This window comes from Meleagris gallopavo, chromosome 2 (assembly GCF_905368555.1).
Source record: "Meleagris gallopavo chromosome 2, MGAL_WU_HG_1.1, whole genome shotgun sequence".
NCBI classification, from domain to species: Eukaryota; Metazoa; Chordata; class Aves; order Galliformes; family Phasianidae; genus Meleagris; species Meleagris gallopavo.
Window position 1 is genome coordinate 37420096 of NC_139405.1, and position 16940 is coordinate 37437035.

The 16940-nt window shown below is 35.9% G+C and overlaps 1 protein-coding gene across 4 annotated transcripts in view; it reads left to right on the forward strand.

Moving 5' to 3' along the window:
* The window catches only part of ARID4B (AT-rich interaction domain 4B), an 85889-nt gene that overhangs the window by 33720 nt on the left and 35229 nt on the right, over positions 1–16940 (forward strand). For 3 of the 4 annotated variants that reach the window (XM_085219697.1, XM_085219701.1, XM_085219698.1), the window contains exons 4-11: positions 1751–1816; positions 2409–2499; positions 6767–6846; positions 8118–8209; positions 10418–10556; positions 14310–14389; positions 15693–15766; positions 16511–16656. In XM_085219697.1, the coding sequence (XP_085075823.1) occupies positions 1751–1816; positions 2409–2499; positions 6767–6846; positions 8118–8209; positions 10418–10556; positions 14310–14389; positions 15693–15766; positions 16511–16656 (768 nt within the window). The remainder of the gene's footprint in view (positions 1–1750; positions 1817–2408; positions 2500–6766; positions 6847–8117; positions 8210–10417; positions 10557–14309; positions 14390–15692; positions 15767–16510; positions 16657–16940) is intronic. The other variant, XM_085219699.1, reaches the window with a different exon arrangement.

A 16940-nucleotide genomic window follows, 5' to 3' on the forward strand; every position in this document is an offset into this window, starting at 1 on the left:
ATTAGAAAACACTGTTCTAAAGGAGATTTTGCTATTGCTGTGTTTTACAGAGGAGCCTCAGTAATCGTGAGAACACAATTTCAGGCACCCTTGCGAGCTAAATCCCACAGCATGGTGTAGAGAGGTTGCTCCAAATGTAATGCTTTCTGTTTATTTCCTTGGAAACTACAACAGATACACAAAGCAGAATACAGCACCATTTGATAGAGCAAATTCTCAGCTACAGGAAGAGCACTGTTTTTAAACATAGTCATCACCATTAGCTATGCATTTTCACCAGCGATGAATGAAAGCCTGCGTGCTGAGTTTGTAAAAATCTGCGCTAGCGGAGATGACCAGCTGTCACCACTGCTGAAACACATCAGCCGCTGCCTCACTGTACTCACATCCACTGTTTGGTCTCCATGAACATTCAGCAAACGTTGATGAATGTCAATGAGTGTGTTTTTTCCATATGGAGGAATTCAATTCTGCACTTCTGCTTCATATGCTCTTTCATATCAGATGCCGTTTTGTCAGACTACCCCTCTATTGCTGTCTGTCACACAGCAACAACGTGATGAAATATTGGTGGGAAGGTTTAACCTCTACTGCCATACCACCAATACCCACCTCTGATGTTGTGGGCCATTGTAATAAAACAGGAGGCATTACTTTTGGAGCAGTACTTCTAGTACTTCTAGTAGTGCTATAGCTGAGAGTTAATGTTTGACAGCTGAATCTCAAATGACACTGTTAGCTATTGTGCATACTAAATAAAATGTCAGACACTTTCAATGAGCGGGTCTTCTCTGATGAGCTTTAGAACATCTTTTGCAGGTATTAATAAAATGTACCCATATGTAACACAAGAATTTTCTCAAGGTTTCCCTGATTTTAAAGCAAGAGTGGAAGTAAAGCTTCAGGTTCAATTGATTCTGTGACATAAGGTGTGATCAAGTTGGTTTTGAGTGAAATGAATAATGAATATCAGAAGCATCTGATATGGATAATTTAATCATAAATAGGGCTATCTAGCCCATTTTTTTCTGAGGACAGTGCACATAGGATTAAAGAATTCCTACGTCGTTGGCTGTTAAATAGAAAGCACGTCAGAAATGTTTACAGGATTTACTTCTGTTTTGGGAGGCTAAAAACATAGCTATCTGGACATTTACTTCTAGTTTCTAGCATGTTGCTGGGTTGGCTGGCATACACTGAAGGGCCAGAATATTTTCTTTGGGTTGTTTATTTTGTTGAGTTGATAGCAGTACCCTATGTGATTTAATGCAGGTCTTTCAGTAGTGAAGAAAATGCACTTTAATAAGCAGCAGCAAAAAATTCTGCACATTACATGCGTTTAGATATGAGTACTAAAGTGGTTTGATTTTAGAGCTCTGAAATGTAAACATTTCTTAACTTATTTATGCTCGAAGCATTGGAACTTCCTCCTTTCTTGGTATGGTACTAACAGTACAATTACATTCATTAAGAGACCTGCAGAAATTCTGAGCTGCTAAACAGCATTGGTAAACTGTTTTTTGTCACGTCCTTGAGTGTAATAGGTCTTTTGTGAAAGGTTAAACAAAATTAAGTTTTGGCAGCTAAGAAGTTTTCCTCATTTCTAAAACATTTGAGTGAAAGTTTCATCAAGTGGAATGATTACGATGATGAACTGCAAGATGAGAGTAAGGGAAGAGCTATTGACATTTGCATGTTCTTATGCTGCTCAATGATATCAAGTGATTGTCAGTTGATTTATATTTTTTAGGTAACTTTTAGGCATGACTCTTCAACAGTGGAAGTACAGGATGACCACATAAAGGGCCCTTTAAAGGTAAGAAACTTATTTTATATCTTGCAGGCTCTTCAAAAAGCATTCTTCAGTATTTGAAATAAACACGTATATACAGTATGAGGTGGAAGTGGAAGGCTTATTTTATTACATAGACTAGATAAAACCATGAAGCATAGAAAGCAATGCCGCAGTGCTAAAGTTCTTCCTTTTCATGTTAAGCTTCCCTCTGTAGTTAAGAGAATGCAGCATACTGGCTGATGCAACCCTCTTTGTTCTTCTTGGACTTAAATCTAAGAAGTTTGGCTGACCCTGATTTTTAGCTACTGTTGCTTTGGAAAACACAGCTAGAGCAAAAACTGGGCAAAAGCTCTTATACAAGAGAATGACATCACTGAGACTGGTTCTTGTTCCCCACCTGCTGGCAGGAAATAATCAGCTCAGTTAAGTAGGCTTATTTTAGGAAGAGTGAAAGAGAAGTTTTAAGGAGTACAAACAGATTCAAATGAAGCTGCAGAGGTGTAGTATCTTTAACTGTGTCTATATTAATTAACTTTGTTGGCTGAATACAAAAGTGTTAACTTCATTGCCTGTTTTAGAAGCGTTCCAATGCTAAATGGCTTTTGTATTTTAGGTAGGAACTGTTGTGGAAGTGAAGAATCCAGATGGAACTTACCAGGAAGCAGTTATCAACAAATTAACAGATGCAAGTTGGTACACTGTAGGTAAGATAAACAGTAAACTATTTGAAGAAAACTGTTGACTTAAGTAAGTGAGTAGCCTATGTTTTTCTTCGACATGTCTTAAGCATGGTGAGAGAAATTTTTTTGGAGATGCTCTTATATTCAAGGTTTGTAGTTTAGAAACAGAAAGCCAAAAACCCCGCACAAAATATCAAAATTTCTTTTTGTGTTTTTATTGGAAACATCACTCATCACAATGTGAAATTGACATGTGAAATAAGGACTAAATGAGCTGCTCTGTGATTGGGCACTTCTTAGTGTATGTAATAACAGTATATGTTATTAAATATTCCAAAGCTTAACAATTTTTTTTTTAAAGCACAGATTGCAATATTTGTTTTGTTTCCCACTCTTATACTTTGCCTTGATAACAACTGCTATAGAATCAAAGTCATAGCTTTTTTCTTGTTTTTTTAAGGTCTTCCTGTTCATTTTCCCTATTCTAGTATATGACATTTAAGACTTCACATGATGTATCCACAGACCCCCAAGCAAACCTTGATTATTATTGTAATTTTACATAGGATTTAGAATCATGAGTTTTAGCCTTTGATGCTGTGTGCCGTTAGATCAGTCTATCCTGGGGAGAACAGGTCAATGGTAGAGTGATAACATACTTCCCATCTGTGCACTGGTACTGCTAAAGCTGTAATAGGAACTTCTTGAGAAGTTGTGTATTTGTCTCATTGATTGATACTCCACATGTAGGAGGATGGAGGACCAGATCTTGAAAGAACCTTATCAAGAATTACTTGTATTGACATACTAAGAGTTGTTACTGCTTAAAGCACTGTTGACCGCTTAGGGAGAGTTTCCTCAGCCTTAGTCCTTTTAGAAAGTGTCACAGAGTTAACTAGATCAATCTATGCCCATGACAGGGAGGCAATAGGCCCCTGGGCCCCCTCTGGCCCCACAAAATGGGAAGGGAAAGGGAAAAGGGATAGGGAGATGGGAGGAAGGAAAAAAAAAAAACAAAAAAAAAACAGCTGTAGTGATCTGTGGAGGAAAACTTATTTTACTAACTATGATATCGGAATGCAAGGTAACACAATACAATACAATCTAATTGAAATTGAGACTAATAAATCAAATAAAATAGGAGAGAGTTCCTGAGACTGAGTCAAACCTGAAAAGCTTGGAACTCCAGCACCCACTGCAAGGCAGTAAGAGACCACTCCACCCAGAAGGGCCAGATCCCATGACTTCCATAATGTACAGGGATAGATAACTGGAATTGGAGCATTAACACTTTAACTCCCAGTGCACTACATGATGTTATGATGTGGAATACTGAAAACCAAAAAACACAAAACCGTGACAGAAAGGAATACAGGTATGAGTTTACATCTGATCTTTTAGATAAGTGTTGCAGAAAATATTTCAGTTTTCCTATGAAGTACAATGTATGACTAAAGGAGAAAATAGGCCAGCATAGGATGAAACATGCAGTATACAGTCATTAATGATATTATAGATACTTGGTAGTTAGTAGAGATAGATCAGATGTGAGAGCTTCTAAGAACAGAATGGTATAGCTGGTGTTAGAATGGTGTGTGCACATACTTAAGTTTCTGAGAAAGCATGCGTTTAACACTTCAGCAATAAGAATAAGATAGGAACCAGAGCAGATTAAGTTTTGAAGATAGGTGTCATGGAACTGGTTTGTAAATCGAAGTAGATATCTGTCAAAAATCCTGCACTTGAGAAAGAGGATGAAGAGAGATGTGAGAGTTAGTAGATAAAAGCAGATGAAAGCTTGTTGACCTTACAGAATCAGTAAAAGCATCACAGCTGGTGACTAATGCATTTGAGAGAGAACTGACTCTAGCAGTAGATGGTTTGAATAATCTTTTTGTCAGGACAGTGAGTTGAGTGGGTCTGAAATTCACACTATAGCAGTGATGACTTTGCAGATGTGAGTGAAAGTCCAGCTTCAAGGAATGGTCAAAATTTACCAAATTTTAGAAGTAGTGCACTTCTTAACCAGCAGGGTTATCTAATGTTATCATTTGTTGAGAAGTATCAAAGTACTAACATTATTAATTATTTCACGAGTAAAATTACTTAGATTTGGAAAATAAGACTTTATAGAAGAACGGATCTGAAGTAGTAGCATTCCAGAAGTTGTTAATGTGTTACCATTTGCACCACTGCAGCAGTGGTGTGTAGAAATAACAATAACTGTTGTTCATGTGTTGAAGTAGTGTGATCTTCTTCTGCACTTTTTTTCATCATTATGCTGCTGTTTTGCTTTTTTCCTTTCTTGCAGTTTCAGGTTAAGTGTTTTAAAATGTAGTACGCATTTTTATGTCTGCTTAGTAGTTAGTTTTGAAGATGTCCCATTAGGTTTCAATTTCATGTGCTTTAAAGCCTTATGTGCTATAGAGGCCACATGGTCTTTAAGATGATGATGCTTTTCCATTCAGTGTGTTAGGTTAGGGAGCAAGGTTAAGGATCCGTCTGACAGGGAAACAAGCAGATTACCACATAGGATACATAACCTGCCTGCCTACCTAGCTCTGAATAGGTTTACCCTTTTGTAGTCAGCTTATCCCTTGAAGAGGATAGGCTTTTTTCATAAGCTCTCTTTATGTAAGGGCACTCAGTTATGTTAATTAACACTAACTGAATTAGGAACTGGTTGCCTTCTATTTCACTTAATGACAAGAGGTCTTAATTGTATGTTGACCATTTGAAATGTGCCTCAGAAGTTGGTGTATTCTCTTGTGCAGCCCTTGATACTTTTTCAACACATTTTTAAGTGTCAAGTGTGCATCTGTAATTGCTGTTTTTCACTAAACTGTACTCAACAATTACTGTAGTGTAAAACACAAAATGGTAATCTCAAGGGGTAGGGTTTTTGCTTGTTCTTTAATAGTAGCGGATTATAGGGATGAAGAAAGGAATCTCAGAACTAGGTACTAGTTACTTCTATATTAAATAAATATTAGTCTGGAGTTTTGATGTACCTTGGTTGTTTTGTGTATTTTAATTAGTAGATGTTGAAACTAGAGTGCTGCACCTGCTATTTGATGACACGGCTGAAAACTAAACTCTAATCTTGCCAGGCATCTTCTGCTGGTTGACAACAATTCTCTGAACACTGTTATTTTGTCTCTTGTTTGTAAAAGTGCTTATGTATTTTTCCTTTCCTACCACATGATTGAATTTTAATGAGTCAAACTCAGCAGTACTGTTGACTGACAGAAGAGAGCTTAAATGAGAGTGAAAGAGACATGTTGAGAATTTGCTGAAACTTTAATTTTTAATCTAATGCTGTGGTTGTTCCCTGCCCCCCGAAAGTCTTCAAGGTCAGTGCAGTGTGGGGACAGGAGTATAACTGCCATCGCTGTTGGGGACTGGAGAGAAGCTCAGTTCTTTGCTGACTGAACAGTGGAAGTATAACCTGAGATACCAAATTTTCATCAACTTGATAAAAGTCTGCTTTTTTATATGGCCAGTTTATCAGCCTCTCAAGATGATACATTGGACGTGTGCAATGTACTTCTGGATTTAAGTGGATTAGTTGTGAAGCTAAAGCCAACTGTTTTACAAACTTGTTTCCAGTTGACCTCATTCTGTTGCTTGAGATAATGGAGCCCAGGGACTGCATGAGTAGCAGAGAATTGAGAGGGCAGGAGCTCCACAATTCTCACTACAACTGGTTTTGCTGACTGTGCTTTGACTGTTACTTGTCATCCTATTTAAGCTATATATCACTGCCATTGTGTAGATTAGTTGGATGAAATCAGCAGAGATGAATGCTGAACTTTTAAATAACAGTGAGCAGTAACTTTTTTTCTCCAGATGTTCATCTGTGTTTCTCCATAGTATGTGTAACTTCCAGCTGAAGATGGTAGAGATTCTGATTTTAAAATAATGGTCTGTAAAAATGAAAATGCTATAAGAATTGCTCTTCACTTCTAGCTTGCATTGGGGTGTGTGTGTGTGTCCTGATCTATGAATTTTATGTTCTCAGCTACTGGTTAGTTAATATTCCATTTACCATATAAAAGCACAGAGTAGCTATAATGAAACAGCAGCTTGTGTATTTGATCACTTTGCACTAACGTTCTAGTGGTGGATATCTAGCACTATCTAGGCACAGCTTTGTTATAAGTGCTAGCTGCAGGAAGATGTTATCTCTTATGTTATGACACCTAAAGTAATTGCTTACTGATGCCCCCATTTTGAAAAAACAAATCTTTTTTTCTCTTGTTCTTCTGCACTACGTATTACTTGGTGACAGTATTTGATGATGGTGATGAGAAGACTCTCAGACGCTCTTCGCTGTGTTTAAAAGGAGAACGACATTTTGCAGAAAGTGAGGTAACTGAGCAATTTTAATACAACTCTTTATTGAAAAAAAAATTAAAATACATCTTTTGTACCTCAGTCTTCAATATGCTGTGTCCATCCATGTGACTAAAAATAATGACTGTGTAAAATATACCTTAAATGGTTTGGATTCTGTTTCTTAAAACCTGGGAATATAGCTGAATTTCAGCTTTGTATGTAAACTTTTGATGTATAAAATAAATGTTCCAAGTTTTTCACTTTTGTATTACTAATGGTCCATGGATTGTGGCTCACATGGAAAGCAGCAATCACGTGACTTTGCTTTACATGTTGCAAAAAATCTGTAAATATCCATTGCAAAACAATAAATATATATATAATCTTTAGACATCACTACTGCTGGTTTTTAATAAGTGATGAAACTATTTTGTGATAGCCGATAAAATTGACAGATCAGTACAAACAACTCGCAGGTATGATTCAGAGGAATATGTTTACTGGAAGATGTTATGCCTTTAAAAGAAAGAAAAAGATGTGCACACATGCCAGCAGCTTTCAAATTTGGAACAACTCTTTTAAATTGAAATTGCCTTTTAAATAGGTAACAGCAGCCTTGAAGATACTGGAGGTCCTTGCGGTGCTTGCGTTGATGATTTAACAGTCTTGCTGATTGAAAGAAGTTTTCTTTCTCTTGTCTTGTTTTATTGTTAATACTCAGTATCAGACCAACTTCAAATTTGTTTTGGAATGCGTCCCATATCAACTACACATTTTTTCTTAGTAAATCAGTTTCTTTACTGTAACTGGGTTATCTCCCTGTTTCATTTTATAGGGGAACCTTTGTTCATTTCTAAATAGATGATTCAATATTTAGTTTGGTGATAGGACGGAGACAAAAATTCATCTTCTAGAGATGAAGTATCCCAAGTTAGGAGGATACCTGATACTCCATTCTCTGACTTTGAATGGTCCGAAGTCAGGACTTTAGTAAAATACTTGTGCGTGTGTTGGATGAAAATTAATTTTGTTTGGATATAAGGGAACAGGAGTGCTTTAAAAGAAACAAATGCACAAATGCAGACACACAAAAACCCACGAAGCACACAACTGTTTCTTTTAAACCTTAAAGTAGTGACATCTATTCTATCTCTTTACTTTGGAAATGAGACAGTCTGTATTGACAAAAATTGTTTTAACTGGGTAATAGAGACTTACATTTTGGAGAATTACTTACACAGTTCTTGTGTATGAATGTACCTGTTTGTTTTTTTTGTTGTTGTTGTTGTTTTTTATTTCAACAGACTTTAGATCAGCTTCCACTCACAAATCCTGAACACTTTGGGACTCCTGTTATAGGAAAGAAAACAAACAGGGGAAGGAGATCCAATCATATGTAAGTTTAATGGCTTTATATCTGAGTTTTTATTAAATTGTGAAGCTCTCAGTATGTTTTTTATTAGTTGTTGTATGTTCAAACTAAAAACAAACAAAAAAAACAACAACAAAAAAACCCTAACCAACAAGCTATATGAAAAGTATTGTTCAGTGCTCAGATTGAAAGTCAGTTTTAACTGTGTTGCTGCATGAAAGAATTACATCATCTTCATGTTATCAGTATTTAAAATGGTTGCGGGTATTGACATGTGGGCTTTGACAGTCTACTGAACTTGAGCTAAAACCATTATAACAGTCTTTGTTTAGCTGATCTGAAGTGTTTGTAGAAAGCACTGGAAACCTCGTGTAGTCTTTTGGTCTCCTATTTACGGGGTCTCTGAAGAGCTTTTAGGAATAGAACAGTATTATGATTTGCAGCAGACCTTACTGATAGAAAAATAAAGGTTAAGAGTAGTGACTTGATTTCCTGGGTGCTAGAATTTGTAGTAGTTGGGAACTTGAAACAAACTTAGGAAATACTTTTTTTTTATTCTTTCTTCTTTTTAAGTTTTGAGGCAGTAATGGCAAAGGTGGGGAAGGAGTTAAAATGCTTGAACTATCCCTTCATGCTTTGGCTTCTTCGTAATAACTGATACTAAATATTGCCCCATATTTATTCATGTAGTTTGGTGGGGTTTTTGTTGTTGTTTTTTTTTTTTTTTACTATTGTAATGTAGTGAAGGAAAAAGACAAGCTGACACATACCACAGCAAACATGACTGCAGCCTCCTTGGTGTTGTTTTCTCCTCTTTTTCCCTAATTGTACAGGATGTTGTTATGGCAGAAAGAGCACACTTATTTTTATCTTATGGTTCATACTGACTGAACTGGGTAAAAAGACAAATTGTACAGATGACGGTAAGCTCAGCTAGATTGTGATCTCTCCAAGACAGCCCTGGCTTTCTCTTGTCCTTGACTTTATTCTCTTCCCACAAGAATTTCTGAAACCCCGGGAAGCATTCTGAAAGAATTCCATACTGCATTTTAAAAGAAATCATTAATTAAACAAAAAAGAAAAAAAAGGTTTTGGGGAGAAATAATGCTTTTATCAATGCTGCAACTAATGTGAAATGGAGTAGAGAAAACAAAACATGGTAGTTAAGCTTAGACTATAAAAAAAGCAAATGCTAACTAAAAACGAGTCTTCTGTTAATGCTGAGCTTTGTGCACAGAAACAGTTATGGGAAAAATGGAAGATAGCTTTTATATTCTGCATTGAATGCTTATTGAACATGCTTATATTTTAACTTTCAAAGTGAGTAGTCAAAAAATGTAATGTTGAATAATAGAAAAACAATAATATGTGTGTATATATAGCTACTAATGCTGAATATATATATACATATATATCTTTTAACTGGTTGCACTTAATTTTATTTGGAGCTGTTTCTTACATTTCAAGTCTCCATATGGTTAAAACCAGCTATAACTTCATCCTGGAACAGCCAAAACAATGACCTGAGACCTTTTGATAATCAAAATTCATTTGCACCTTTGCTCATCTACTTATGTTCCTGCACTTTGTTCTGTATGAAATTGAAACAGCTATTGAAATGTATCAGTGAAGATTATTTAAAAAGCTATTTTGGGATAGACTTTTTTTTTTTTCTTTGCTGTTTATCTTTGTAGCTGACGTTTCTTCAGAGATTTGGAGATTTGTTCTCTTAAAATAGCTTTCTGTTCTGTATGGAAGACGACAGCAGGCTTGTAGACTATGGCTGTTACAGTAAAACCATGGAGAGATTAATCAGTTTAAATTAAAGTTGATTCAAAACAACAACTGCCACTGTATTTTTGAATAGTGTTTCATTGGGGCAAAATTAAGATTTTGAACATTCTGACCATGCATTTCTATTCTTCCATGTGGATGTGTATTGTTCTTATTGTTCTTCTGTGTTGTTTGTTTGTTTGTTTTTTCCTGGCAGGTATTACTTGTACATATGCATTTCTGAGTTTGTAATGGATTTGTAACTGTATTTTTTTATTTATAAATATAATTATTTATGAGGACATAAAATAATGTTATTCATTATTATTTTAAATTACTCAACTTCAGTTCAAGTTGCTATTATTTATGCTATTTTTGACAATGAGCTTTGTATCACTTGTAACTGTAGTAGGCTAGAGATTTGAGTGGTTGAGTTTTAAGTCTTTTTCTATTGTTCAGTCCTGAAGAAGAATCTTCATCCTCTTCCAGCGATGAAGATGAAGATGATAGGAAACAGAGTGATGAGTTACTAGGAAAAGTTGTGTGTGTTGATTGCTTCAGTGTGGATAAAAAGAAAACTCTGTGGTTTCCAGCCTTGGTAAGAATTTTATCTTTAATTTTTTAAAGTTCCATGTGTTGCTAGGCAACAGAGAGGTGGTTTTTGTTTTGTTTCCTTTTTAGTAGATCTACGTTGTTAGTAGAACTTGATACATTTCTTAAAATGTGAATGCTATAGTATTCATAGGAAAGACTGTATGTGTAAATACTTTTATTTACACAAACTCACTGCTAACACGGCTTCAGTTTTCCAAACAGTCAGCGCTCACTGACCTATTTCCAGCTTGGCAGTGATTAGTATTACTACCAAACTAATACTGGAAGGCTTTCAACCTGTGCTGTTGTATATCATTTTTCTGAAGTTGCAGTATCGGGGGAGAGAATCGTTACAAGTGCAAAGAGAAAGCTTAGTAATTAAGTAGGCATGAGTTTTTCTAGTTCCAGTATAAAGGCATTTGATAATAAAAGCAAATACTTTTAATTTCTAGCCTGTGGTAGAGAATTGTCAATAAATTTAGTTTAAAGTAACGCTGTAGTTTTTTACTACAAATCTAATTAATTTTCCTTTATTTTGGTTTAAAGACAAACTTCTAACAAAATATATCTCTCTTAGTCTAGGAATTGCATGTGGATGGACTTACATATTTGGAAAATTTTTAAATTTGTCCTTCACTAATTTGAAATGCTTGAATCATTTCTCCTTGGCTTTGCTGACAGTGATTTTACTGAATTTCAAGACGACTTCCTCAGCCTTTGAAACAATGCTGTTTTGACATCATACTCTTGGTAGTGTGTGCAGTATCTCTCAGTTGCAACTTTCTAGACATCACCTCCTGTCTTGTCATGCGGTCCAGAGGCTTTCCAGAAGGATTTGTTTTGAAAGAGTTGGTGGGAGAGGATGAGTCATTGCAGTCTCTTCTACAGCAACAGAGAGGGCAGTATAAGCGGCAAGGAGGTAACCCTGCTGATGAAAGATAGCTTTAAGAGAACTTTTCAGTAGCAGAAAGGAAAACTGAGCTGTTTCTTTATTGAAAGCTGTCGTCAAATTTGGTACAGTACCGCCTACCTGCTGTTGATAACTGTGCTGCAGTTATATTTTGTGAACGGGTCAGTTTGCTGGCCTGCTTTTTTTTCATGCTGCTGTTAGGCCTTGTGATGATCCACATAATTGACAACAGTTTCCATTCTAGACTCTGGTAGCTATTTTGCTTGGATGGGGTGGAATGGATAATTAGGATAGCTGTGGATTTGATCTTAAGAATTAACGAAGCTCTGTTGCTCGTTCTTCCAAGGTATATAAAAAATCCATGTTCTTATTTCTTTAGCTTTCATTTGGGGGTTGGCATAGCTTGTTCTATGTGGAAAGTGAGTAAATGAGAAGCAGCAGAGGGATCAAGTTGGAGGGTGGAGTTTGTTTACTCTGAAGTATTTTGTCCTAGTTGAACTGTTACTTCAGTAATCAGTTTTACAGTTCTGCAAATAAATATGGTATTGTATTTAAACTTAAAGGTTATATCAAAAAATAGATTTACTGCCTAAATAGCTTCTTCCTCTTCCTATAGCTGTGATATTCTGTTCTTTTATATTTTAAGGGATTACTTGTACTTTATCAATGAAGTAATTTTATTTTGTTTCTGAGCAGTTTTGCTTAAACTGCATAGCGTGGCTGACTAATTATGTGAATAATGAACTGAAAATGCAGGCCTCAGATGCTGAGGAGTATGCATCTCCAAAATGCTTCACTTTCACTTTTTTATTAATGATGCTGTATACAAATACAGTTTGTGTTTAAACAAATGGAGGACATCGAGCAAGTTGATTATGAGAGAAGGTCAGAGATCAGTCTAAACCTTTACAGCAGAGAACAGTTGAGATTAGTAATGGGATTGCTTTGGCTACAGCCAGGTGGGTTGTAATTTATAAAGGTCTGAACTGTAGAGGTCTATGTTTTTGTTTTTTGTTTTTAATTGTTTTAAGGACTCAGTGGCTGATTGCATTGGCTTAATCCTACCTGCGTTTTTTTTGTTTGGTGGTTTGGTTTGTTTGTTTGTTTGCTTCTTGTTTTTTTGAGAGCAGTGACTAATTCTATTTAAAATAAACAAAAATGTCTGGCAGTTGCACTTCCTGTTAGGTAGTGTGCTCGGTAAGCTTTATAGTATTACTTGGTTAGAATGTGTGCTTAAAGGCTTTTGGAAGTTACAGTTAGGAAATCTTTTCACAGCATTTTCAGAAAACTGGGCTTACATAGGATCATCTCCCTCATCCTTCTATAAATACAATGGAGTTTGTTTTGCAAGGAAATCAACAAGACTTGATTCAGGGAAAATTGAGATGATGCCATTGTGTGTAAGGCACTAGATGAGATTGTGGTAAGCTGTTCTCTAAACTGTGAATGGATTTGTGACTGCTACAATCTTGAGGCTGCTAGAAAATCAGTAGCTGAAGTCAGGCCAACTTTTCAATCTTTAAAGAGCTCGGAGATTGTCTGTTTTAAATGGGGAATGATTATTGGTTTATTTTCGTAGATACTGATGCGTTCCTGCAAACTGTATCTCAGACTGCATTTTAAGTAGGAAGTTTCAGTTTTTGTATAGTACTTTCTTTGGAGATTGTGAAACACATGGAATTTGGGGACTTGCACTGCCAAGTTTTACTTCTCTTGAGCAGCCTGTTTAACCTGTGCTGTATGATAAACAATGCAATTGGAGTTTTCACTTCAACTTCTAGAACTACATAGCTGACAGCCTACGTAATGAGAGAGACAACCGTATGACGTACAGCATCTTTTTCTATCAAACACAAAGTAGGACTGTAAGCAACTGCTCTAAGAGAAGAGGAGTTTACCAGGACTAAATTAGAGTTGCAGTCATTTGCTGCTCCTTGGGGCTTCGTATCAACCAGAGTTTTCTTAACTTTCTGGGAGCAATTCAAGTTTTGAGAGAAAAATGGAAAGGATGGAAAGGGCTGCTTTCCTGTTCTGTAGGTGTGGAACATCAATGAATAATGTATGTGTTATCAAAGTCCTCAACTTTGTAAATTAATGACTTTTATACTAACTTAAAAGATTCAGATAGCTTTTAAAATTGCAATAAGCTGAAGGTGGTATCTCAGTGTTAGGCTAGACTTAAATTTATTTCTTGAATTAAAGAGCCTATCATAACCCTTGTACATCAGACATTTTTATCTCCTAGTAGGTAGCTTATTGAGACATTCAGGGTCAGGCTGCATGGGGCCCTGTGCAACCTGACCTAGCTGTAGGTTAGTTCATTTCATTGCCAGGCAGTTGGCCCATATGGCTGTTAAAGATCCCTTACAACTCAACAGATTCTATGATTCTTTATAAAATTGTGTGAGCAGGGGTTTGTTTGGTTGTTTCTTTTTCTCCTCTGAAACTGTGAGTTATAACATCTTCGCAATTTCTGGGCGTGTTCAGAAGAGATCCCTGATGGCAGTGTCTGTTGAGAGATGAGCCTTTTTAGGATGAGGAGTAGAATCTACTGTAGTGACGTGACAGGTACTTAGTGTTTGTCAGAAGGTTTTTTTTGACCTTTCTCTGGTGGCAGCAGCTAGTTTCCTCCAGGCAGCAAGCATGGATCTCTATATTCAGTAATTCCAGGTGAGCGAAGTTTTGAGAGATCTTGCTCTTGTGTTTTGAGGGATCTCAGTTCCTTTCATTGCAGTGTTGCTGGAGAGAAATGAACCCGAAAATTTTTTGAGAACCATTGGTAAATACTATTACTATCTTGTTACTCTCTTTTTCTCTCTAAATTTTGCATTTGTAATATCTTTGCAGGTGGTCTGTCCAGACTGCAGTGATGATATTGCAGTGAAAAAAGACAATATTCTCGTTCGTTCTTTTAAGGATGGCAAATTGTAAGTAAGAACGTAGAGACTGATAATTAATAGCATGTGTACCAGTCAAGCGAATCATAGTGTGAGATACAGTGAATACAATACTAATAACAGTTCAGAAAGTTTCTGCGAACATTTTTCTCGTGTTTAGAAAACTGTAAATAGGCTACATAGTGGTAAAATTAGCCCTCAACTTTCTTAATAATTGTTACAACTGTGGCAAATAAAGCATTCTTTTTTTCTTGCTCTGATTGGAGCAGAGCACTGCTTTTCAGAGACATGGCCATGTGCTTACATGTCATTACATGTCATTAGAAGATGGATGTGTTTGTGGAATATAAATATGTGCACAGCTTTTTTTTTGTTTTTTTTTTTTGAGGTAAAAGGTGTACGTTTGTCTCAGTATAGACTACAGCTGCGTGTTAGCGTTCTCCAAAAAGAGCTGTGATGCTATTCAAGGGAGGAAGGAAAATAGTGAAACCTAGAAAACCAGTTTGTAGGGGGTTCATAGTAGAACAGAGAACTTTGTGTTCAGCTCATGACAGTAAGGAAGGAAGTTTGATGTATGTTAATAGTATTCTCTTTTCCTGGTTTTAGTTTTAAAAGCTCCAGCTATTTATTTTGCTTAGCTTGTTTTAACAGAATGCTTTTGCAGAAAAGACAGTGACACACTTAATGATTTAACTGTAGTTTAGTTACTTAGTAAGTCTAGGCTATTGCTTTCTGGTGCCATTTGGCAGTTATTCATGCATTCAGCGCACAACACTGGAGAAACACGTTTAAGTGTGTGCAGGCAAGTGTGTGTATACATGCTTCACCCCCAACCTCTCCGTCTCCACAGTCCAAGCTGCTGTTCAGATCAGCTTCTTTGAATCTAGCCACAGCAGAAATTAAAAAGTGCTTTGTATTTTAATTTGAAGTATTTTGTATGTTAATATTAATTTAGGTTTCATGTGGGGGAGGTGTTTGTGAGTGAGTAGTTACTTGCTAAGCTAATGTTAGGTTTTTCTCTAAGGAAATATATACTAGGCAGATTTGAGAAAATGTATTTTAGCAGAAAGTTTTCTTCAATACGTAGTGAATAGATTATGTGCTGTAACTACATTTATGTAGAAGTTTTTATTTTAGTCCACTAACTGGTTAATACCATACCAGACTGTTACACAGTGGAATTGTTCAGGTATCCTTCATATTCTGCTTTTGTATTGTTAGTAATAGTTATGATCTTAGTGATCAGCTCTGTTTTATAGTGTTAATTTATCTTTGAAATCCTTATAATATATACTTTTAATAATAATTCTTGGATGCTTCTTAAATTATCCAGTGTTTCTGTGCCAAGAAAAGATGTTCGGGAAATTAGTGAAACTTCACCAAAGCCTGATGCTCTGTTAAAACAAGGTAAAAATAGCTTTTAATGAGAAAATGTGTGCATCCATTTATTTTATGCCAGTTGTACCAACTTTGTGATGGATTGATTCATGTCGTAAAAATGCTATAACTGTTAGAGGAAAAGATCCTATATATCTTGAGGCTAAATACTGCTGAAAACCTGTAGGAATGGTTTTCTTCAAACAATAAAAAGCATCCTGTATTAAATGTAGATGTGTCAAACAAAGGATGTAATTGTACAGTGCTTGTTAGTTTTGTAGGTTATTTACTATTTGGCCTTTGTGTTAGACCTTAATAGAGTTATTTTTATCACAGTACTCCTGATAGGTCTGAGGGTGTTACTTTTATGCACACAAGAACCTGGAATTGTGAATTTGTTTGAAAGCTGAAGCTTGTGTGATTTAACTTCTAAAATGGGATTGTAAATATTTCCTCCTCCTTTTCCTCTTTGTTTAATGTGCATAAATTGCAGTGTAAACTCATTAGTGGAGGGATTCTCTCAAATATATTCATCATCCTAATAATAGCTTTGAATAATTTGATGTATGGAGAAGATGAGGCTAGTATGGCTGGGTAAGGTGAGTAAAGATGGACAACACAGGGAATTAGTTGAAGTTCTATGAAGTTGGGGTGGAATAGTTAATTAGCAGTCTTTGCTTCCCCTCAGCTACTTTTTTTGATTAAAACATTTGGTGAAATTGATCCTTCCTGCACTGCTAACAAATTCTGGTCCTAATTCTGGTCCTCTTCCAGCTTTTGACCAAGCTCTTGAATTCCGTAAAAATAAAACTGTTCCTAGTAACTGGAAAACAGAATTGAAAGAAGACAGCTCCAGCAGTGAAGCTGAAGAGGAAGAGGAAGATGAAAAAGAAAAAGAGGATAACAGCAGTGAGGAAGAGGCAAGTGAAGTTACTATGCAAGTAGCTTGGATACACAACTGATGTTATCAAGACTAATATTTAGTTAGGAATTGTTATTATTTGACAGCATATAGCATCTTAATACAGGCAACAGTTTGGCTTCTCAGATTTTAAAATCTCTGTTTAACAAAGATTAATGTGAAAATATCAACATGGAAGTCTAACAGTTATCTTTGAATCACTAAGCAAAAAAAAGTGCAGTCAGTGGCCTGTGTCAGTGAAACTTAAAAAAAAAAAAAAAAAAAAAAAAAAAAAAAAAGTAA